The sequence below is a fragment of the Saccopteryx bilineata genome, chromosome 8 (assembly GCF_036850765.1).
Source record: "Saccopteryx bilineata isolate mSacBil1 chromosome 8, mSacBil1_pri_phased_curated, whole genome shotgun sequence".
In the NCBI taxonomy this organism is placed as follows: Eukaryota; Metazoa; Chordata; class Mammalia; order Chiroptera; family Emballonuridae; genus Saccopteryx; species Saccopteryx bilineata.
Window position 1 is genome coordinate 69,866,299 of NC_089497.1, and position 22,798 is coordinate 69,889,096.

Sequence of the window (22,798 nt, forward strand, 5' to 3'; positions counted from 1 at the left end):
CCCAGGCTGCCAAGTAGCACTGTACGGGGATGCAAGACCTCATCGCATTCAACCCCCGTCTTACAGAGACCTTGTAACCGCGGAGGACTTCCCTGCCATAACCAACCTGAAACCCAGGACCTTCTCCAGACAAAGGGGTCTGGCGCACATTCTGGTAGAAGAGCAAAAGCAGCCAAGTGTATTAAGTACCCCACAGCTGTCTCCTCCTCTCTGAATTGAGGAAATCAACGACATCCACTTTGTCCATCATTTCGAAGGCCAAACCCTCCAGAAAAGTGACTCCCAGCTCCCACAATCATGGACGGGGAAGAGGCGAGAGGGGTGCCAGGTTAAACGAAGCAGCTACAGTGCCGGCTCTGGAAAGGAGGCTGCCCACCAATCCATTCCTGTTCTCCAGAGGGAGAAGGCCATAAAGCAGAGGCGGTGAGCTTAATTGAATTCATGTTTAATAATTACAGGCACCGTGCCCCCCCCCCATCCCCCTGCCCAGGCAGCAGCAGGGGTGGTGCAGGGGCTGGGGCATATGCCCCCAGCAGCGAGGACGGCAGTCCCAAGAGTGATTTTCAGAAAATAAAAAAGGACCCCAGGGGGCAGGCAGTGGTGTCCCCCCCCCAAGACACACCAAATTTCAAGACTTTATATATAATATATCTCTGTGCCCCAGGGGGACACCTGGCAGCATCCTGGAGGGGGCCCCAGGTAGCCCCAAGCCATCCTGCCTCTTCAGCCATTTTATTAGCTCAGTCAGACACATCGTACTACAGGCACCCACTGCCACCGCCACTGCTGCTGACCCCCCTGCAGTCCAGGCGGCTGGCTGGGCCATCTGAGTGTCCATGGGGTTCCAAGTCCCCGGCCCCACCCATCCTCAGTTGTGGTCGGACTCCTCCTCCCCCTCACGGAGCCATTTGAAGAAGCCTGTGACAGATTTCAGGGCCACGCCCTTGCCCTGCTGCTCAGCTGGGTCCTTGCTACTCTCCCAGCTGTAGAAGGCCTCCTCCTTCAACAAGTCCTCATCGTACAGCGTGTCAAAGAACATCCGAAGCAGGTCTGCAAGCAGGCAAGACAGAGTTAGAGGTGTGCTGTCCACAACCACCCCATCCCAACCACAGGGATGCCTCCCAAATTCCACTGTTAAAACTAGGCCCTTGACCCATCCAGACATTTGTATGTTTGATCATTTCAGAGAGACTAGGTTTTTGACAGTATACTAATCTCATGACCTAAGAAACTGGTGCACAGAAATGAATCACCTTACAAACCTGCCTAGCCTCCTTCACCTCAGCAGCTTCAAATTTCTTCACTCTTGATATATGTAATAGGGAAAACTATATGTAAAATTGGGGGATCTGGAGAATCACCGAAGTCCCAGATGTATGACTCACAAGTCAAGGGTATATAACCTAGAACAAACTCTTAATCCCAATTTCCCCTTATTTTCCAATTTCCTGAACATACACACCCACTCTGGCCTTGAATTTACATGTACAACATCTTTTGCCAGGAACATCCTTTCTCTTGTCATCTTCCTATTAAATTCCCTTAGGCTCAGCTCACGCACCCCCCACACTCTGACCCTCACACCCCTTAACCCTCTCAGGCACTTGTCCTATGTACAACGCTGAACATAACCTACTTCCTTCCCCAACTGCAATGCCAGCATTTCCAAAAGCAAGCTTTACATCCTAGAAGCAAACAAGCTGAGTAGTGAATACACTTCTACTGAATAAAGAAATGAATGGGCCTGACCTGTGGTGGCGCAGTGGATAAAGCGTCGACCTAGAAATGCTCAGGTCACCGGTTCGAAACCCTGGGCTTGCCTGGTCAAGGCACATATGGGAGTTGATGCTTCCAGCTCCTCCCCCCCTTCTCTCTCTCTGTCTCTCCTCTCTCTGTCTGTCTCTCCCTCTCCTCTCTAAAATGAATAAATAAGAAAAAAAAGAAAAAGAAAGAAATGAATGGGCCCTGGCAGGTTGGCTCAGTGGTAGAGCATCGGCCTGGCATGCCAGGGCACACAGGAGAGGCACCCATCTGCTTCTCCACCCCTCCCCCTCTCCTTCCTCTCTTTCTCTCTCTTCCCCTCCCGCAGCCAAGGCTCCACTGGAGCAAAAGTTGGCCCAGGCGCTGAGGATGGCTCCGTGGCCTCTGCCTCAGGCGCTAGAATGGCTCTGGTTGCAGCAGAGCAACCCCCCAGATGGGCAGAGCATCGCCCCCTGGTGGGCATGCCGGGTGGATCCCGGTCAGGCGCATGCGGGAGTCTGTCTGCCTTCCCATTTCCAGCTTCGGAAAAATACACACACAAAAAAAGAAATGAACGGCCCTGGCAAGGTAGCTCAGTTGGTTAGAGCATCATCCTGATATGCCAAGGTTGCAGGTTCAATCCCTGGTCAGGGCACATACAAGAATCAACCAATGAATGCATAAGAGGAATAACAAATCGATGTTTTTCCCAGAGGCCCCACTCCCATCCCACAGCAATGGCAACAGTACATCATTTATCCCAGACTAGCGCTCTTAAATCCTATGTATACCAACAGTGGGAACACTACGCAATTATCTCCTCTACCCTGTTTTCAAGCTTCCCCCATCTAAACACAAAAGGCTGCCTTTCAACCACTACCTCGTATAACCAAACAAGAGTTTTGTCTACATTTGCTGTTTTCCCTTTTTCCTGTCTCAGCTGAATATTCCTCAGTCCTTTCCAATCAAGATCCTGCCCCCCTTCTCCACCAAATAATTTTTGCCAGGGTGGCCTCCACGCTTTTACACTGCTGAAGCCATTAATTTTCAGATCTCCTCCCACTGAACTCTCAAGGAGCATCTAGAATTACTAACCACTTACATCGCCTAAAATCACTGTCTTTTGTTCACAGGGCCTTATCTTTCTTTGGTCCTTACCAGTGGGTCCTTCACCTCAAGGTTCTATCTTCTTGTGACCTGCAGATGGTGTTACCTGTGCCATCAAATCACAGATAGACCTCCCCCTGACCTTTTTCCCCTAATGAATTCAGATATCCAGGTCATCAACATCTCTGATCAACCCGACCCAAGATTCACGAACTATGACCAAACACAACTTGATCCAGTGTTCCCTACCACCCATTGGATGATACCACACTATCACCTCAGCTAAAAACTATCCTGGGAGTCATATAACTTCTGACCTCTCATTGCGCTCTCAGGCCAGTGTATGTGTTGAATCTGCCCACTCCTCTCCCAACTTCACTGCCACCAACCAGGCTGATCCTACTGCATTCACACTCACCACCATTACAAACCACTCTTCCCCTAATGGCTAGGATGATCTAAAAACTGAATTAGAATTTTTTAATTCCTTGCTTAAAATCCCACAAAGGACTCTTCCTGTCCTTATCTAAAGCCCAAACCTCATTCCATGGCTTACACAACCCTGCGTGACCCAGCCCGTGTCCACTTCTCCAGCCCTATTTTACCTCACCTAACTGGCTACTGGGTTCTCCCACAATGGTCTTCCTTCAGTTCTCTTGTGTCCAGCTCTCCCTACCTTCCTCCTCACACAGTTCCTTTGTTCCAAGTCTGTCTCTCCCACTTGTCATTTAGCTCCCATTTTGTTATTTCTCATTCATTATTGCTTAGGCTAGCTAGGTGTAACTCCCCCAGATAGAAAGCACCCTGAAGGAGCCATCATCTTCCAATACTCATCACTGTTACAGAGTCCAGGCCAGCATGGAACTCTGCTTGACTTACTGCAAAATCCCTGGGCCTCAGCACATACTTACTTGTGAAATGCATAACCTCAGGCATGATACCCTACCTCAGTCTCCCAAAATGGAAGGCTATCTATTCTAAACTGTAGCTATAAAGATTAAATGAGGCAAGAAAAGCATCTCAACCATGTGCCAGGCAAAGGGAAACATTATTGTTTAGCAGCTCTGCATTCCTGGCATCTAACACTTGGCTAAGTATAGGACAGGTAGTCAACTTCATAGCTGCATCTAACTACTCCCATTTGTAGGCAAGGAAACAAACACCATAGAGGGAAGCAATCAACCATCAAAGCATTTTACACTCCAATGACCACCCACCTTTCCTGGGTTGAGACCTTTTCCATAACTGCCCCACTATCTGGCAGTTCTTTTACCCCACCCCCAATGCTCCAGCCTGGCTCTTACTGGGGGGCTGTTCTAAGGTCACTACAAGGGCCTGGAGGGCATAAAGCGCCTGCAGCTCCTTCTGCTCGTCACACAGGAATTTCTGTAGCAGTTTCGCTCGTGCTTTCAGCACCTCAACATCCACTCGGCAGGGAGTCTCAGCTACAGAAAGGAAAACAAGAATTAAGTGCAATAACATACCCTCATCCTGGTTCAGAACTATGAGGCAAAGACCAAAACCTCCCCACCTCCATTTGTCTGTTGGGCCCACCCTTGCCCCACCATCTCCCTGGCTCCTCTTACAGAGAATTGCGGAATGGCAGACAGTTTTCATGAGGGCTCGAACTAATGTGTTGGATGCCACCTGCTGCTCAGTCAGGTTGGCCTATGCAGGAGAAAGAAACACATGACCAATACATTCTGAATTTTGTCCCCTCACAATACCAATAACGAATTCTCCTTTACCCTGCCCCCCACAGCACCACCACACCAAGAACAAACTCCCCTTTATCCTGCTCCCCCAATATCAAGAGAACATACCTCTATCCAGTCAAACACCTGCTGGTTACTGCTGCCCTCCTTGAACAGCCTCTCCAGCTGCCTGCTCAGCTCCTCAGGAGAGAGCAACCTCTGGCCAGGGCCTTCTGACTCCTCTCCCAGGGTATACTCTACCTTCTGCAATTGAAAAGGGCCACAGTCAGGAGGAAGTGCACCATGTGAGTGAGATGAGGGAAGAAGTCTGGCTAGCCCCAAATGGAGTTATCCTAACTCCAGGTGCAAACCTGTTCGGCAATGAATGCACCAACATCCTGGCCTTCTGGTAGAAATTCTTTCCAGCTAAGTCCAGCCTCTCGCCACAGCGTCCCCACCTTTTTGGGACCCTGGAAAACACAAGATCAAATCAGCAACCCCCCCTCTCTCCAAGATTCTAATAGCACCACAAATGGCATCAATCAAATATTTACTGAAAGGCCACTAGGTGCCTAGAGACCTAGGATACTACAGCGATACCAGACAGGCATAATCCCTCCACGCTTAGTCTAGTACTGGGCACAGACATCAGTCATAGACACAAAACTCATGCACTATGAGACTATGGGTTGAGGGGTATGGCCTAAGAGCCCCTGAGAAAGATATCAATTACTTTCACAAGATTCTCAAAGAATTACTGGATCACAAAAGTTAAACCAAATCCAAATATCATTCCAGCTTCCCACACTCATGTATAGTTTTTTGTAAAACAGCCTAGTTTTCTATTACTCCAAGTAACAAATGCTTATGGGAGAGAACAAAACTAACAAATAAGCTTATTTAGTTCCCAAGTCCAGAAAACCAAAAGCATATATATCCACCCCCCCCCTAATGCAAATCAGAATCCTCATAAAAACAGCAGTCTGAGCCCATTTTCTGTAAAAAGTAAGAGATTCTAAAGGCATCACTTTTTTAATAACAGGTATTCAAAATGATAATATTGACCCTTGATTATTGTAGGTCATGGATTTTAAAGCCCATTTTAAAATACACCATTAAAATGGAATTGTCTTAATTTTTTTTTGTTTTTTGTTTTTTTCTTTACAGGGACAGAGAGAGAAAAGGATAGATAGGGACAGACAGGAATGGAGAGAGATGAGAAGCATCAATCAGTTTTTCGTTGCGACACCTTAGTTGTGCATTGATTGCTTTCTCATATGTGCCTTGACCGCGGGCCTTCAGCAGACTGAGTAACCCCTTGCTTGAGCCAGCAACCTTGGGTCTAAGCTGGTGAGCATTTTTTATTTTGCTCAAGCAAGATGAGCCTCCGCTCAAGCTGACGACCTCAGGGTCTCGAACCTGGGTCCTCAGCATCCCAGTCCAACGCTCTATCTACTGCGCCACCACCTGGTCAGGCTGGAATTGTCTCATTTGATATACTCTATTTAAAAAATAAAACCAGCCCTGGTCACATAGCTCAGTCGGTTGGAGCATCATCCCGGAGCACGGAGGTTGCCGGTTCGATTCCAGGTCAGGGCACATACAGGAGCAGCTCAATGTTCCTGTCTCTCTCTCTGCCCCTGCCTTTCTCAAATAAATAAATGAATAAATTTTTTTTTAAATAAAAAAATAAAAAATAAAACCAAAAAAATAAAAATTAAAAAAAATCAAACCAGTCCTGTCCTGTTGGCTCAGTAGTAGAGTGTCAGCCCAGCGTGTGACTGTCTGGGGCTCAACTTCCAGTCAGAACACAAAGGAAAAGCGCCCATCTGCTTCTCCTCCCTTCTTCCTCTCCTATCTCTGTCTCTCTCTTCCCCTCCTGCAGCCAAGGCTCCATTGGAGCAAAATTGGCCTGGGGCCTTGAGGATGGCTCCATGGCCTCCGCCTCAGGCAGTAAAATGGCTCCGGTTACAACGAAGCAATGTCTTAGATGGGCAGAGCATCTCCCCCTAGTGGGCTTGCCCAGTGGATCCCAGGGCACATATGGGACTCTGGTCTCTGCCTCCCCTCCTCTCATTTTTTAAAAAAAATCTTTTTCATAGCAGAGTGTAATATGTCCTATACTCTATGGCAGTGGTCCCCAACCTTTTTGGGGCCATGGACCGGTTTAATGTCAGAAAATATTTTCACGGATTGGCCTTTAGGGTGGGATGGATAAATGTATCACGTGACCGAGACAAGCGTCAAGAGTGAGTCTTAGATATAACAGAGGAAATCTTTTAAAAATAAAACATTGTTCAGACTTAAATATAAATAAAACGGAAATAATGTAAGTTATTTATTCTTTCTCTGAGACCAGTACCAAATGGCCCACGGCCCAGGGATTGGGAACCACTGCTCTATGGCACCTTAGAGTCAAGGAAAATACCTAAGTAGTCCAAGATGCTTTTTCTTTTCCGTATAAACAGGAATTATCTGGTACACTGAAAGAACAATTCCTTTCGATTCAAAGTCTCATTCCTCTGGGTTCCAGGGGCTGAACTCTTCGGAAACTGTACTTTCCAATATCCCATTACCACCAATCATCACATCCACTTGCCTTCCTAATTTCTGACCTGTTAGTCACCAATTAATTTTCACTAGGCAGCTTCAGCCCCCTTCCAGGTAAGCATAATGTCATGAACATTATCAGACACTCCTTTGCAACCTCACAGTACTTAAAACACTCGATGTCCACCACTTTATTTCACGCTTTACTTCACAATTTTAAGAGTAAATGGTTAAAAAAAAATCTAAAAAACACTACCTGACTGAATGAAGGGGATAAAGCTTTGACCTGAAACTCTGAGGTCACTGGTTTGAGACACAGAGGTCGCTGGTTAGCAGCACAGGGTCACTGGCTTAAGCAAGGGAATCATCTACACAACCCCCAAAAGCTCTCCATCTTGAGCCCCAAGGTCTCTGGCATCCAAACCCCAAGGTCACTAGCTTGATCAAGGGGACATTGGCTCAGCCCCAGTCAAGGCATATACAAGAAGCAATCAATTCACAACTAAAGTGAAAGCAGCCTGGCTGTGGTGGCGCAGTGGCTAGGACTTCAACCTGGAACGCTGAGGCTGCTGGCTCAAAACCCTGGGCCTGCTCCGCTGAGGCACATAAGAGAAGCAACTACTGCAAGTTGATGCTTCCCGCTCCTGCCCCCTTTCTCTCTCTCTTTCCTTTTTTTTTTTTTATAGAGAAGGACAGGAGAGAGACGAAAGCATCAACTCATAGTTGTATCACTTTACTTGTTCACTGATTGCTTCTCATACATACTTGGACCGGCTGGGCTCCAATTCGACAAGTGACCCCTTGCTCAAGCCAGTGACCTTGGAGTCAAGCCAGCGACAAGCAAATGACCCCGTGCTCAAGATGGTGAGCCTGTGCTCAAGCCAGATGAGCCCACACTCAAGCCAGCAACCTCAGGGTTTCGAAACTGGGCCCTTAGTGTCCCTGGTTGACATGCTATCCACTGCACCACCACCAGCCAGGCTCTCCTCTCTAAAAATCAATAAATAAAACCTTTAAAGAGCAAAAAATAAAATAAAAACAACTATGAGTTGATGCTTCTCACCCTCTAAAAACAAAACAAAACAAAAAACCCACTAGTTGAATGAATGAATCAATCAGTTAATCAAAGGTCTAAGGCAGGGGTAGTCAACCTTTTTATACCTACAGCCCACTTTTGTATCTCTGTCAGTAGTAAAATTTTCTAACCACCCACTGGTTCCATAGTTCCATTTATAAAGTAGGGAAGTAACTTTACTTTATAAAATTTATAAAGCAGAATTACAGCAAGTTAAAGCATATAATAATAATTACTTACCAAGTACTTTATGTCGGATTTTCACTGTTTGGCAGAATAACTCTTTATAAAACAGCTTTCTAAAGTTAAATCTATCTTTTTACTTATACTTTGGTTGCTCCGCTACCGCCCACCATGAAAGCTGGAACGCCCACCAGTGGGCGGTAGGGACCAGGTTGACTACCCCTGGTCTAAGGTCTTAGAAGCCTATGATCCAGCCTCAGCCAGAACTCACAAGAAGTCGGAGGGAGTGCCAGCCTCTCTCTGATACTAACACAGTACTACCATCCATCCCCATCCAAGGACCATGAGGATTCAGTGTCACCACAAGTAGCCAAAAGCACAGAGTGGAAAGAGAAATCCTGAACGTATCACTCTCGAAAGGCTCTTACTCACCATGCTTTTGCATAGGAGCCCCAAAATCTCCAGCAGCAGGGAAGCAGCTTTGCCCAGGGGCCTCAGAGGTTTTGTAATCTCCCTGTAAGAAAACTCCAGTGTTGACAATCTCCAAAGTCCTCAATACATTACCACACTCCTCCCTAAACCCAGGCGCCTTGTAACCTGCCAGCCCCCTCCATCCCTACTCGCTTTGCTCCCGTCTTTATCTCCCTGGAGTTCCAGTAAGAGGAGCTCACCTGAACAGCTCCCCCATGGGCACTCCGCCATCCTGCAGAATTGGCGTCACCAGTTCTGCTAAGTAGAGCCACACGTGGGGAATGTCAATTTCCATGTCTTCAGCCAATTCTAGAGTTTCACATAGCCTGTAAAGGGAATTCAAAGTCGGGGCTATTTAGGATAAAGGAGCCAGGCCCTATCCTCCTTCTGGGCCAACAAGGCATGCCTAAAGCATCAACTGTGGAGCCCATCAGGAGCATTCCTAAACACGGGGCAATTATCTCAAGCTAAGGACAACTTTCTTGTCCTTAGTGGCTCACTCCCCACATCCACAAGGTTCCAAAGGTCTTATGGAGGAAATTCATGAGCTTGTAAAAGTGGAAGGGTCACACAAGTTGGTCATACCCTTGATAGTACTGAGCAGTGGAGAGGTGCCCAGCACAGAGCAGCTGGTGCAGCAGCTGTCCCATCCGTTCACGAGCGATGGCACTGCGCTCCAGTGTGGACTCGATGCCATGCCGCACAAAGATAAACAGCAGGGAAGGCGAGGCCAGCTCCTGCACACACTGCACTGCCTCCTGCAAGGAGCACGGACAGGAGGGAGAGCGGTCAGTGTCCGGCCCAGACCCTGCATTGCACACCTGCCCGCACAGTCTCTGCCCACTCTGCCATCACTCAGGCCCCTCCCACCATCCACCTTCATGTCATTGAGATGGAGGTACTCCTCAATGATGGCCTTGGATTTCTTCTCCAGCTCTTCCTCTGAGAGTGCAGCCTTTGGGGGACTCATGGGAGGAAGTGTAGCTTCTCGTTTCACTGAGGGGGACAACACAGATCAGAGACTCTTTAGTTCCAGTCTTTCTAGCAAACACCTAGAGCTCTGAAGACTATATAGGGACTGGCTAGTCCCAAACTAGCTCATACCATTCCCTCCCCTTCCCCTCTCAACCCCTTACCAGCATCCCGCCCACGGTCTCGATCCTCCGAAAGGCTGGCTGCCTTGCGCAGCCCCTCAGGCTGGGAGGGCCGCTCTCTACTCCGCTCCTCCACTTCCTTGCTGAAGCTCCGCTTGGTGGCAGGTGTCCGAGAACGATCAAGCCGGTCTCCACGATCACCTCCCCGTTCACTCCCAGCTTTCTCACCTCGTTCCCGGCTCAAGCTGCTCCTGGAAAAAAATGACAGGCACATGATCTCTTATCTGTACTGCCCAAGTGCTCTCTCCTTTAAATACCCAACATACTGAGTAACCGTCAGGCCTTGTTCTATGCCCCAATCTCAGGCAGGGCCTCTGAGCATTACAGGTATGTGTGAGGATTCCTATGGCAACAACCCAAACCCAACCATGGTACCTTCCTTTGTGTGAAAAACAGACACCCAAGAAACCTCACCTCTGGGTCACACGTCTATTTTCTGTGCTTTCTGTAGATACTGCTTGTTGAAGGGCTGAGAAACGATTCAAAGTACTAGTAGCTGGACGAGCAGCTTCTGATGCTTCAGGGGACAGAAAACAAAGTCTAAGATCTATTTTTTTACATTCTATCACCTACTTACCAGTTTAGGACACTTGGTCTTAGTTACAACACTAACACAGTTCAGTCACTAGTCCCACCAAGTAGCCCTGTATTACCTAATCACTGTTGTACCAAAGGCCTCCCACATAGACAAGACGACAAGCCTCCACCCTCAAGAAAGCTCATTAAAAAATACACAGCTTTATAGTGGCCTCCATACCTGCGTCAGAGGGCTTGGCTCCTGAGCCTCCACTGCTACCCTTGCCCCAGCTCAATCGCCCTCCAGGTGCAAAGAGCTGGTTGTTAGAATCAATGGAGCCAGGCTAAGGAAAGAAAAGGAGTGGAGAGTCATGGGTCTAATCTGGCCAAAGCCTCAGCCACACACAGAAACAAACAGCCACAACCGGGGGACAAGGCAAACCTCTCCTGTAAAGGGCTAGATAGTAAATATTTTAGGCTTTGAAGTCACAATTTGTATTTCAACTATTCAACACTGCTACTGTCATATGAGAGGAGTCTCAGAGGATAAAGAAAATGAGTGTGGTTGAGTTCCAATAAAACTATGGACCCTGAAACTTAAAATTCACAACACATAATAGCATTTGCTTTTTTTCAACTATTAGAAAGTGTAGCGCCAGACCAGGCGGTGGCACAGTGGATAGAGCATCGGACTGGCATATGGAGGACCCAGGTTCGAGAACCCGAGATCACCAGCTTGAGCCTCATCTGGTTCGAACAAGGCTCACCACAAGGTCGCTGGCTCGAGCAAGGGGTCACTCAGTCTGCTGTAGCCCCTGGTCAAGGCACATATGAGAAATCAATCAATGAACAACTAAGGAGCCACAACGAAGAATTGATGGTTTCTCATCTCTCTCCCTTCCTGTCTGTCTGTCCCTATCCCTCTCTGTCTCTGCCACAAAAAAAAAAAAAAAAAAAAAAAAAGTGTAGCCTAGTCTGTGGAGGCACAGAGGATAGAGCATCAACTTGGAACGCTGAGATCAGCCGGTTCAAAACCCTAGGCTTGCCCAGTGAAGGCACATGCAACAAGCCCACAATGAACAACTAAAGGAAAGCAAATATGAGTTAGTTGACACTTCCTGCTCCCTACCCCCTCTTCTCTCTGTAAAAGCAATAAATAAAAAAATAAAAAATAAAAATAAAAAGGCCCTGGCCAGTTGGTTGTAGGTTCAATCCCCAATCAGGATGTATAGGAAGAGACCAATGAATGTAGGCAGAACTAAGTGGAACAAATGAGTGCTCCTGTCTCTCTCTCCCCCTCCCTTCTTCTCTATCTAAAAACAATCAGAAAAGATATAAAATCCATTCTTAGCCTGAGGGTGTACAAAACAAAAAATGGGCCTAATTTGATGTGCATGTGAGTTTACTGACCACAAAGTGGCCCAAAACAATGTGATCACACCCCTTACTGTTGACAGTCCTGTTTTGAGCAATCGAAGCAATTAGTCTAAGAGGAAAATTTTAGCTGTCACTTTCCAAACTTCAGAGAATGAGGGGACTAAGACCCAAATTTGTATCTAATGCCTACTTTGACCACTCCTTACCCTCTTGTTACTAGTATCACCCCCTCCAACATAGATACCCCTACCTTTGTGATCTTGCTGAGTCGTGAGGTGTCAATAGGGCGGCTGCCCTTACTGATGGGGACTGTGTTCCAGCCACCACCATCATCTACAAGTGGAAGGCCACGGCCTGGAACAATAAGGAGAGCATACTGAAACAGGAAGGCCTAACAGCCCAATCCCCTTGGGCTGGGCCCAGCTCACTTCCTCAGATCCTCATTTCCATCATGGGGTCTCAGTGGCCCAGACACGTGGCACTAACAAGAAGTCATCAGTGGAAAGCACAACCCCTCACAATGCCCCATCAATCCCGCATCAAACTCACTGATAGGTGGGCCTGGAGGGCCACCTCGACGCTTGTCACTGCCCTTGGCCATTAGCTGTTGCACTTTTATGTGTTCCCGATGCTCTTCCATCTCTGCCTCCTTGTGGATCTGGTCAATGGTTTTAGGACCCTGATCCCCTCGGCGTGGCACCCAATTGCTCTGTAAGGACAGGAAGCCGGTAACAAGATGACATCAAGAGGACAAAGCAGTGTCAGCAACTGGGAGCTCTGGCAGAAGAAACAGAAAGGAGGAACACATACCCGTCGCAGATCGAGCACATCTTGCAGCATAAAGCGAATTCGGGATGAAGTCTTCTTTTCCTTAATTATTTTTTCCATCTGGTTGAAATACTGATCCATTCGGGGCTAGAAAGAAGCAAAAGGATCAGACCAGGAACTTTACTTCCTCACTTCCAGCTATAGGCCCTCAGCTCCACCACTGTGGTTCGGTGGCCCAGACATGACATTCCAACAGGGAGTCTGTCAGTGGAAAGCAGGCCCCAGGTACTTCAGCCTGTCCCGTCCACATCTCAGGACCCATACCTTGGCTTTTTCAAAGTCCAAGTCTTTGCCAATGGTGGTGAGCAGACGGCAAAGGCATTCAAGGGACTCTTCATCATGGTTCTTAAGTAGTTTAACCACACAGTCATGCATTATTGCCTCTGTTAACATCTTCAGCTTGAACAACTCCCCAATAAACTTGATATTCCCTAATGAGCGCCGCCGGGCTATGTCTCGAGCTTCTTCCAGCTCTTCCTTCAGGCGTCCCCGTTCCTCTGCCTGGTAATCATGGGACAGGGATCACATCAAAAAGATAGCCAGCCTGACCTGTGGTGGCGTAGTGGATAAAGCGTCGACCTGGAATGCTGAGGTCACCGGTTCGAAACCCTGGGCTTGCCCCGTCAAGGCACATACGAGAAGCAACTATGAGTTGATGCCTCCTGCTCCTCCTCCCACCCCTTTCTCTCTCTCCTCTCTGTAAAATCAATAAATAATATGTTAAAAGAAAAAAAAGAATAGCCAGCCACATGGGTAAATAAAAAACCCTGTCCTCGCCCTGGCTGGATAGCTTGATTGGTTAGAGCATCCTTCCAAAGCACAGAGGTTGCTGGTTCAATCCCTGGTCAGGGCACATACAGGAGTGGATCAATGTTTCTCTCTCCTCTCTCTTCTCCCCCTTTCTCTCTCATTAAAATCAATGTTAAAAAAAAAATTAATAAAATAAAAAATATATAATAAAAGCCTCTCCTCCATTATCTGGATTTCTATACCCAGCAACAAGCACTCATGTCCTCGGACAGAAAAACCCCTAAACCACTAATCCCACCCCCAATTCTACAGCTAAGCAGCATCCTAGATGAGCAGGGAAGTTGGTGGGTTTTCTCTCACCGTAGCAGCTTCATCCATCTCCTTTTGCTTTTTCTCAAAAACCTCATCGTCATCTTTGTCTTTTTCAAACTCTTTCTGACATCGATTCAGCAACAGTTTTCTAAAGTTTACAGTCACTGTTGGTTTTTCTGTAGTGGGCACTTTCAGCTGTATGTCAAAGAGAATGTCACATTCAGATTAGTCCAGTACAGGGAAGACTTCCCAGAGTCTTTACCTAACCAAGAAGACCTCTGCCTCCTCCCGGCTGCCATCAACCTATGCCATAGGCTAAAGGAGAACCAAGAAGGTAGACTCAAGAAGTGGGAGGCCAAACCATAAGATTTAGGAAAGTTGCAACTAACCGTCATGAGGCAGCGGCACATGTTGGCATAGGCCACAGAGAAGTTGGGCTCTGAAATGGCCTTCTCAAAGATGAGGTCAATGACCCCTTTCAGGCGTTCCTCAGTGTCAATGGCCAGCTGCGTCACCTGCTTCATCAGCTGCTGGAACATCTGGGGTGTCAGCTTATTCAGAATGGAGCGCACCCTACGGAACAGATCCTGGTAGGGAAAGAGAACAGAGAAGAGACAGGATCCAGTGAGGTTCTCAGAAGGACAAATGCTACTAGGAGGGATGAAGAGGTTAGTGATGAGGATGGACAGAAGCAAAAAGACAGTTGGCTGAGCAGACCCTGAGAAGGAAACCAAAAGCAGGATTGGCCAGTACCTGGGTTTTGCTGCCATCAGCATCCTCTTCCCCTCGGTCCTTATCAGCCGCTGTCCGCTTGCTGCTGGGTTTCCAGGCCTTCTCTGCTTTGTTCAGCTTTATATCTTCAGTCATTAACACTGTGGCAATAATCTTGCGCGGTTCCTTCCGGGGGCCCTGCTGAGAGCGCCGGGGTCCCAGACCAGCCTGCTAAGAAAGGAGGACAAGAGAAGATACAGCAGTCAGCACAACCTGAGCCACCACTACCACTCATCTCTAGAGCAGGCTTCTCGTTCCTGAGATACAGAGGGCCACACACAAACCCACTCCTTGCCACTGCCATTCTGCCCCTCCAGCCAGCCCCACTCACCGGCCCTCGGGGCAGCTCCCCACCTGGCCCACCCCTTGGGGGCCCACGGCTGCTGAGGGCTGGTCGGCCAAGGTTGGCAAAGGATGGAGTGAAGTCTGGGCCACAATTTATGCCCTGAAGTCTAGCAGGATCTAGTGGCCGCAGTGGTGTTTTATTGGCCTGTGAAGAGGACAGAGAAGGTATCAGAGACAAGCTACAGCTACTAACTGCTCTTTCAGGATCTTAGTCTCCTCCCCAACCAATCATTTACTACAAACTTGGCCTCCCCTCAAGCCCACCAACCTTATCCAACACCACATCACTGATATGGGGCAGTCCCTCTGGCTTCTGCATACTGGCAAAGATGAACTGAAAGCCAAGCAGGAACTCACGGTCATAGCGCTTTTTCTCCTCAAGGTTCAGAGGCTTCCACTGATCTGTAAGGAGGACTGGATGAACCAACCCCACTCTTGTCTCCTGAGGCTCTATACAAGAACACTCACCCCTCACACCCCCCTCCAGCATACTTGACTTATATCCACCCCTCACACCCCCCTCCAGCATACCTGACTTATACTCATACTTCTGTTCCCCAGGCTGGATGTTCTCAGCATTGTGAATTTTCTCTTCCTTTGAGTCCCAGGTCTCATCTGCTTCCTCAGGTCGTGGGGGCACACTGCCGCCCTCAGGCTCTGGACCGGGGTTGTTGCCTACAGGAGGCTGATTTTCCACCTCTGGTACTCCTGGGTTTGCCTGTAACCATGACAGTCATGTGGTTGCAGTATGACCACTGTTCAAACCCAAAGTCTGCCCTCTACTACTATACGCTCCCTTACCTCCTTGAAGGCATCTAGAAGATCTCCTACAGCTTCCTTCTTATTGAGCTCCTTAATTTTCCGTCTCCTCTTTGGCACAGATACTGCCACTATTTAGGGAAAAGAGGAGTGGAGATAACTTTAAAAGTACCTCTGAGAAAAAAGAACCCACAGTGTAAGTTTTTTTCTTTTCATCACACCCTCTTTAGACTTTAAATTCCTTAATCTAGCTTAGTTTCCATGATAAGGCTTCTGAACTAGACACAATGGCACAAATGGAAATCATCAATCAACAGAAAGTACCACACCCTCCAGCCTGACCCACCTCCACCATATAACCACACCTTACCTGGGGTGGCTACTGCTGCCTCCAAATTCTGGGACAGGTGGGCCAGAACAGGGGTGCTCTCTGGGGGAAGCAGTTCCTCTCCTCCCTTCTCACCCTCAGCTTCTGCTTCTTCCTCCTCCTCTTCCTCCTCCTCTTCCATCTCCTCCTCTGAAGCAGGGGAAGTTGCTGGAGGAGCCACAGCTGGAGTAGCAGAGAGGATGGCGGGGGGAGCCGATGGTGCTGGAACCTCCTCGGCCTGCTCCTTTGGCTCACTGACGGGGCTTAAGTCCACAGCTGGTGGCGAGGGGGCTCCATTGAGCAGTTCCTCAGGTTGGGCAGTTGGAGCAATGGGTGTGGAGGATTCAGAGGGACAAGCAGGGAGAAGGAGAGGAGCAAGCTCTCGGTGTGACTCCAGCTCTGGTTCTAGGTCCTCAGATGGGACTGTGCCATTAGGCTCAGGAAGAATTTCTACCTTGGGAGATGCCAAGGGGATGGAAACCTGGAGAGGACTGGAAGAGAACTCAGATTCTGGAATTGGTTTGCTAAGTGTCACTTCTACTTCCAATATGGGTTCAGCGAGGGGAGTGGGTTCTGGAGAGACACAATATGGCTCCCCAGTTTCACAGGGCATGGGGGTTGACTCTTCTACAGACATTTGTATCATCCCCGTTGTCATAGTGTCCCCCGGAATAGAGAGGACTGCGAGATTAGGCTCAGATCCTGGTTCCAAGATTGGGGGTGGTGATGGGGTTGGAGAAGGTGATGAAGGCTGGGATTCGGAAGGGCTATGCTCTGTGCCAGGCATTCCTGGCCGGCCCTCAATGATTGCTCCCTGTGACCGGTCATCTGCACCACAGGAAGGAAAAATAAGTAATTAAAAGCAAGTCTTTCACTGATGCTGTTCCTCCTCCTCTGCCTCCCAGCCAAGGCATTCCCAACCTAACACCTCCCCTCCCCCAATCTTCTCCCCCTCTAAGCCTTTTTCCTTTTCACCAAAACTCCAATCCACCCTCAAAATCCCACTACCGGAAACCTAAATCATTCTCCTCTGGCTGGTACAGTCACTTTAAACTGTCACACCACTCTTCCCCATAAAACCTCTGCTCCACATGCTTACATACCTGGCCGGACAACAACAGCAACCTGGGGAGTCTCCCCATTAGCTTGAGGCTCCAGACCGACTCCCGTCTGCAGGACACAAAGGGTTACCAACTTTGCCCTGAAGAGTCCCACAACCCTTCTTTATTAGAGCCATTTTTACTTTAGCTCTGCCTAGAAATCCAGGAAAGCAGGGAAATAAATCCCTTAGTTGAAGGAAAAGACCAAAGAACTTGGGAGTCCAGGGCAGAAAAGCCATCCCAGCCATGGCATTACTCAAAGAGCAGACAATACCTGGGGAGGAGTGGGTGTGGAGGCGGTTCGGGCCCCAGACATAATTTCCTCCGTGATATCCTTCCCTCCTTGGTTTGGATCTCGAATTCGGATCTGGGGAAAGAAAGCTATAGGATAAGTGGGAAGCAGGAGGAGCCCACTTCTCCACCCTGCTCCACGCCTAAGACTCCAGGTGAACCCTCCACACCCCACTAGGAAGCAGGTGGTTGGGTGCCAGAAACCCCATGAGTTCTACTGTCAACCCATCCAGCTGCTCTTGTAGTCCCCTGCCCTGGTCCCTACCCAAGAGGCCCTTGACCTCACAGAGCAGCCCTGTACATCACAATGCCCCTCCCTCCCTCATTGCTGCTCCACCAATGTCCCCAAGGCAGTGGCTGCACACCCAGGGGCCCAAGACCCCCATCTAGCACCCATACGGCTCACTTGTGGCTAGTCGGTCTGATCTCTGGGGGCAGGGCCCAGATCCAGTGGGTGGAGCCAGGGTGACTCAGCGGCTTCCCCAGCCCTGGCACCCTATTCTGGGCACCACGCCCAGGGCTTGAGGATTGAGCAGAGGCGGAGACCTCAAGAGCTTCCAGGACTGGGGGGTGGGGATGGGGCCACAGAAAACTAAGCATTTCTAAAGCAAGCCACCAGAAACTCAAAACCAAACATAAATCTTATGGACCCCAGAACCCAGGTCTCTCAGGAATTTTCCCACTAACCACTTCAGTCTTCAGATGAGCTTATTCTACACTGTAATCTTAGTACCTTACAAGGAATCTAAGCACTTCACAGATCCCCATTCTTTGCCCATTCCAAATGAAGATCTTCCTCAATTTCCTGCTCCCTGACCCACAATGCGCCTGGCCTTGATTCTCCCTTTCCCAGACGTCCTAGAACCCCTTGTTGCTACTCACCGTTTTCCGCTCCCTCTTGGGAGCAATCTGCGGTGGCTGGTTTATCAAAACTGGGGCGGGGGCCACACCAGTCGGAAACTGCTGTACACCTTGGGCTGGGTAGTAGGTGCCAGCTTGGGGGGAGGAGAGAGACACACAGAAAAGTAGAATAGTAGCAGCGTCAGGGCCCAACCATATACAAATGCCTGCTTGAGCACCTCCCAGCCCTAGAACCTCTCATCACCCACAGCCAGCCCCTTGTCCTGCCCCACCCTCCTCCCCAAGGGAATTAGGTGTCTGTCAAAGCTGGAGAACCAGTCTGAACTGCATTTACAAGGATTCCTGACACTGACACACACACCCCTTTATAGGCAGGCACCCATTCCCCACCATACACCAGCCACCAGGATTCTGTCTGTTCCTCTTCTACCAGTAACATGCTGTATGTATACCCCACCCCTAGGGCACCACATACATATACACTCCAAGAGAGCAGTAACTACTTAACCTGAAACAGAATCAGGGCTTTGGCTGGGAATGAGAAAAAGAGATTTGCCAACCATATCCACTCAACCTGAGTCCAGTTCCAGTCTCCAGCCCTTTGCTCAGGGGCAAGGAAATAAAAAGTAACATTATGAACCAGGCCCAGAATGAGGAAAAATTAATTCCTTAAAGCAATGGTCTCCAAAATGGGATGCATTCTTTAATCTCATCCATAATCTCTACTTATTATTTTTCACCAGCAACATAAAGTATTATTTGTTTAAACTATGCAAACATATAAACAAAAACATAACATATGTTAAAGTTACACACTCAAAATTTTTCCTGATGATCAAAAAGTTTGGAAACCACTGCCATAAAGAACAGACTAATCCTTTCCTAGAATATAAATAAAAAACAGCTACAAAAATCTCCCAAACGCATGTTACATGGGATCCTCCCAACTATGGAACCAGTGTCACCAGGAATGTTTACTAACAGGTCTGATCCAATCTTCCTTGAGGTGGGAAAGACTCCAACTCTCAGGAATAGGATAAAATCCCCAACCACCCCCACACACGTATCCCTTCTACCTACTAACCACATCATTTTTAGACCAAGGGACAGACTGGAAAGTCTTAGGAATTAGTGACTTTAGATGTTCCCTTGGACTCACTCTCGCCTGACTCGCCCCTACCCCCCACTTACCATAGGTCCCAAACTCTGTAGGGCTTGCACCCGGATAGAAGCTCGGGGCTCCTGGCTGCACAGGATACTGCTGTGTCGGAACAACGTATGTGGAACGGCCCTGGTGGAGTGGGAAGGCGGAGGGGAGGGGAAAGAAGGAGTTGAAGAAGCTGAGTACCAAATCGGACTACTAAGAGAATGTAGAGCAAGATAGGACAAGCCGACTCTGGGCAGTGACCACAAAGAAGTCCCACCTCTGGAGAAGACAGAGATGGGACTGGAAGGTCAACAGAGGGAAGGTGAGGGTTGGGGTACAAGGTTCTGTGGCTTCCAGCTCCCAAGCCTCCAGCCTCACCTGTCCAGGGATGTAGTAGGCTCCCTGGGAGGCTGAGTAGGAGATCTGGGAAGGGATCATCATTACTTGGGATCCAGCAGGGTAGACATGGGCAGCTGGGCCAGGGCGGGCGGGGGCTGCACTCTGCACTCGGGAAGCTGCACTGCTCGGGGGCTGGGCCCGGCTGGGGTAGAAGTGCTATCAAGAGGGAGGAAGGCAGTTGATACTGGGAAGGGGAGGAAGTGGACAGCACAATGCCCACTATGCGATGTTCCTAGTCTGCAGATAAGTACCAGGGGCTTTGAACATAGGGACTAGTCCTTCTAATATCCACTTGACCAAATGATGGTTAAGTGGCCTCTTGTCTCACATACTCCCTCCACACTGAGGTATATACACTTTGCACCCTGTTTATTTACTTCCTCACTGCCATGCATATTCATGTCACCTCCACGAGGCTACCCCTCCGCAGAGGCTTCCCAACATCCAGACACATCATGCCTAAGTAAAGCCCTTTCTGGCAACATACGGCCCAGCATGCACTGCTACCACCCTAAGGTACTGAGGAATTAACCACTATCATGCAAAGGTGGGTCACCCAGTTCCCAGGCACACACGCAAGATTTAGCCCCAAACATGCATCAGTCAGCTGCAAACTGACAACCTGGACAGGAAACAAGTTCCCACCCTGAAACCTCCAGTCCCTAGGTCTAGCCTGACTAAGGCAAAGTAAGGGTGAGAGACCAGAGGGTAAAAGTAAGACCAGGAGAGGGTCCAGAATTAGCAAAGGGGTATTACCTGCAGAGACCTGAATCCTCCCTGAGAGCACATGGGGACAGGAAAGAAGAGAATTATCCCCAAGGTGATGGGGGGGGGGGGGGCAATGGAGGAAGTAGGACAAGAATCCTCCCACTTAGTGAGGAAGAATTTAGGGAACAGAGAAAGGCAAGAACCAGCTGGAGTGTTTATCTTGCCATAGTACAAAGAGAAGGGGAATGGAGCAATGTCAGCCTCACAGTAAAAGGAGGAAACAGGAAAACAGGAGTTGGCAGCAGGGCCCAAAGCACTGCTCCCAATTCTAATGGCACCAGGACCCCTAGTAATGCCACCCCCACTGTCTACATACTCCCCAAGGGGCCATAAGTAATCAACAGTGCAAAGTGCAGAGTCACATGAAAGGACACAAAGCAACTGTCAGGAAATTGGGGCAGCTACAGGGCCTCCACAGTTTCCATCCTAGCCCAAGCTGGCTTCAACTTTCTACAGCCCCCTACTCTGGTCCCCACAGCCAGGGTCCCCACAGCCCCTCACCTGGCGGTGCTGAGAAGGCGTGTTCATTTGTGTCGCTTGTGGCGTACTGAACACCACCGGTGCTGTCTGCCCCGGGGGAAACGCTGGCTAAAGGGGGGAGACCAGAGTTCAGCAGGAGGGGAAACCCGGGTGGGGCAGAAACCCAAGCTGGTGAAGTAAGGGAAGCAGATCTGTGGCAAGATCCTCAGCAGCCCGCATACCCCCTCCCCATGACAGTCCCTGGAAACAGCCAGGGGCCCTGTCTCAATTTGGCAGCAGAAAACTGCACTTTGCCCTGACACAGATGGGGGGTGGGAAAATCCAAAGGGTTGGAACCTGCTCCTGACCAGCTGCCTGGTCTCCCCTACTCCCACCCCAATCTCGCCAATTCCTCTCTAATTACCTGTGGGAGTCCAGGGGATGGGGCAGGTGGGGGGCCTGTGGGCTGTGGAGCTTTGTTCATTTCATTTGGTCCACATCAGGGTCCCCCCAACACCTGCTGGAAAAGAGTGGAGCTCGGAAAGGGGAAGGGACCCAAGCTTAAGGCAAATGAAGTGGGGGAGGGGTTGAGGAAAGGGACAGGTCCCACACCGAGCCCCCGAGGCGCCCAAGGGGTGAAGGAGCAGAAAACACACAGCTTAGGTCCCCACCAACAAGCTGTCAACCCGCATCACCTCCAACCACCCCCCTGACCTGCTGAAACAGCCCCCTCACTCACCCCCTCGATTAAGATAAGTCCACGGTGCGGCCTACAGGTTCTGGGCATCCGAGGGCCTGGGGTTGGGAGGTGAGGGGTATCAACCTGGCTCCACGGGGCCCAAGACCAACCAGACCGGAAATTCCAGGTCTCGCTGGCACCAGGCTCCCGGATCATAAACGGAGCTAGCAGCTTCGGCCGTGGCGTCCCCACCCCCCACCTGCGGACACCGGGTTCCGGGCCTGGCCCAGGGGCATACAAGGCACGCCTGCCGCGGGTGGCCACGGGGGCACCCGCGCGGGGCCAGAGGCGAAGCCTGCCACCGCCCAGGAGTGGAGGCGAGGAAGGGCGGGAGTCGGGCCGTAAAAGGCCAGGCGGGCGGCGGCCGAAGAGGAGCCGGTTTCAAGCGAGGGTCGGCCTGGAGGGCGGGCGGGGCCGGGGGCTCCTCCCTGCCCACCGCCGCCGCCTCCCTCCCCTGCGCCCTCCCTGCGCAGAGCCGGCCAGTGCCAAAGAACAACGTGTCACTTCCCGGCGGCCGGGCTGCAAAGGGGGGGAGGGGGCGGCCGGCCGGGAGCCGCGGTGCCTGTGCCCGCGGGGCCTCCTCGGGTCAGACCGAGGTGGCACTTCGTGGCGGGTGAAGCGGGCGCCCTCCCAGGACGCGGGGACCGCATATTCTGGTCCCGCGCTTCCCCACCCCCACCCAGCCGCCAGACCGGGCCAGGCCGGGCACACGTGGGCCGCGGATTGGGCCCTGGCGGGCGGGAGCCCAAGCTTGAGCAGCGGAGCCAGGGCGCCGGGGCGGCGGCACAAGGTGGCCGGTCCCGGCCCGGATGGCGGCGGATGCGGGGGGAGGGGGTGGGGGGGCCGGGTCGGGCCCGGACATGGCGGCTTTACCTTCAGTCTCCTTCAGTCCGCGCGGCCGAGCCCCACGCAGCCGCACAGACGTAGTCCACAACCATTTCCGGCTCCCCGCACAGATCCCGCTCGGCCGCCACCGCTTCTCCGCAGGCGCAGCCGGCGCCCCACGTGACCGGCGCAAAGGGCGGAGCTGCGCCG

The 22,798-nt window shown here is 50.3% G+C and overlaps 1 protein-coding gene and 2 non-coding genes across 7 annotated transcripts; all 3 read right to left on the minus strand.

The window, feature by feature from the left end:
* Window positions 1–429: 429 nt before the first annotated feature.
* Window positions 430–22,777, minus strand: EIF4G1 (eukaryotic translation initiation factor 4 gamma 1). 5 transcript variants are annotated; one of them, XM_066240902.1, is made up of 34 exons: window positions 22,637–22,777; window positions 21,764–21,819; window positions 21,449–21,541; window positions 21,067–21,153; window positions 20,554–20,574; window positions 19,777–19,953; window positions 19,443–19,542; window positions 18,273–18,385; window positions 17,374–17,466; window positions 17,103–17,169; window positions 16,003–16,827; window positions 15,675–15,763; window positions 15,405–15,591; window positions 15,142–15,275; window positions 14,860–15,018; window positions 14,511–14,696; window positions 14,147–14,344; window positions 13,806–13,952; window positions 12,960–13,196; window positions 12,678–12,782; window positions 12,417–12,576; window positions 12,118–12,221; window positions 10,732–10,834; window positions 10,389–10,491; window positions 9,957–10,165; window positions 9,698–9,816; window positions 9,406–9,578; window positions 9,021–9,146; window positions 8,782–8,863; window positions 4,913–5,011; window positions 4,671–4,805; window positions 4,434–4,515; window positions 4,152–4,292; window positions 430–1,050 (listed from the first exon to the last, which is right to left on the minus strand). In XM_066240902.1, exons 3-34 carry the CDS (start codon window positions 21,506–21,508, stop codon window positions 869–871), a joined length of 4,803 nt encoding a protein of 1,600 aa, XP_066096999.1. In that variant the 5' UTR covers window positions 21,509–21,541; window positions 21,764–21,819; window positions 22,637–22,777; the 3' UTR covers window positions 430–868. The 5 variants fall into 5 exon arrangements, with proteins under 5 accessions (XP_066096999.1, XP_066096997.1, XP_066096998.1 ...); XM_066240900.1 differs by having other exon boundaries at window positions 14,511–14,699; XM_066240901.1 differs by having other exon boundaries at window positions 14,511–14,699; window positions 21,449–21,544.
* LOC136312411 (small nucleolar RNA SNORD66) lies at window positions 12,296–12,371 on the minus strand. Its single transcript, XR_010726994.1, has one exon. It is a non-coding gene; the product is annotated as a small nucleolar RNA SNORD66 (small nucleolar RNA).
* LOC136312412 (small nucleolar RNA SNORD66) lies at window positions 12,828–12,908 on the minus strand. Its single transcript, XR_010726995.1, has one exon. It is a non-coding gene; the product is annotated as a small nucleolar RNA SNORD66 (small nucleolar RNA).
* Window positions 22,778–22,798: the final 21 nt, after the last annotated feature.

Bases quoted from the DNA above. Each gene is read 5' to 3' on its own strand.
- EIF4G1 (XM_066240900.1), bottom strand. From the start codon at position 21,508: ATGAACAAAGCTCCACAGCCCACAGGCCCCCCACCTGCCCCATCCCCT. The intron at 12,783-12,959 runs GTATGGGTCCTG...GCTTCTTTCTAG, and splicing joins TGGACTTTGAAAAAGCCAAG to CCCCGAATGGATCAGTATTT. The intron at 1,051-4,151 runs GTAAGAGCCAGG...GCCTGCTTGCAG, and splicing joins GACCTTAGAACAGCCCCCCA to ACCTGCTTCGGATGTTCTTT.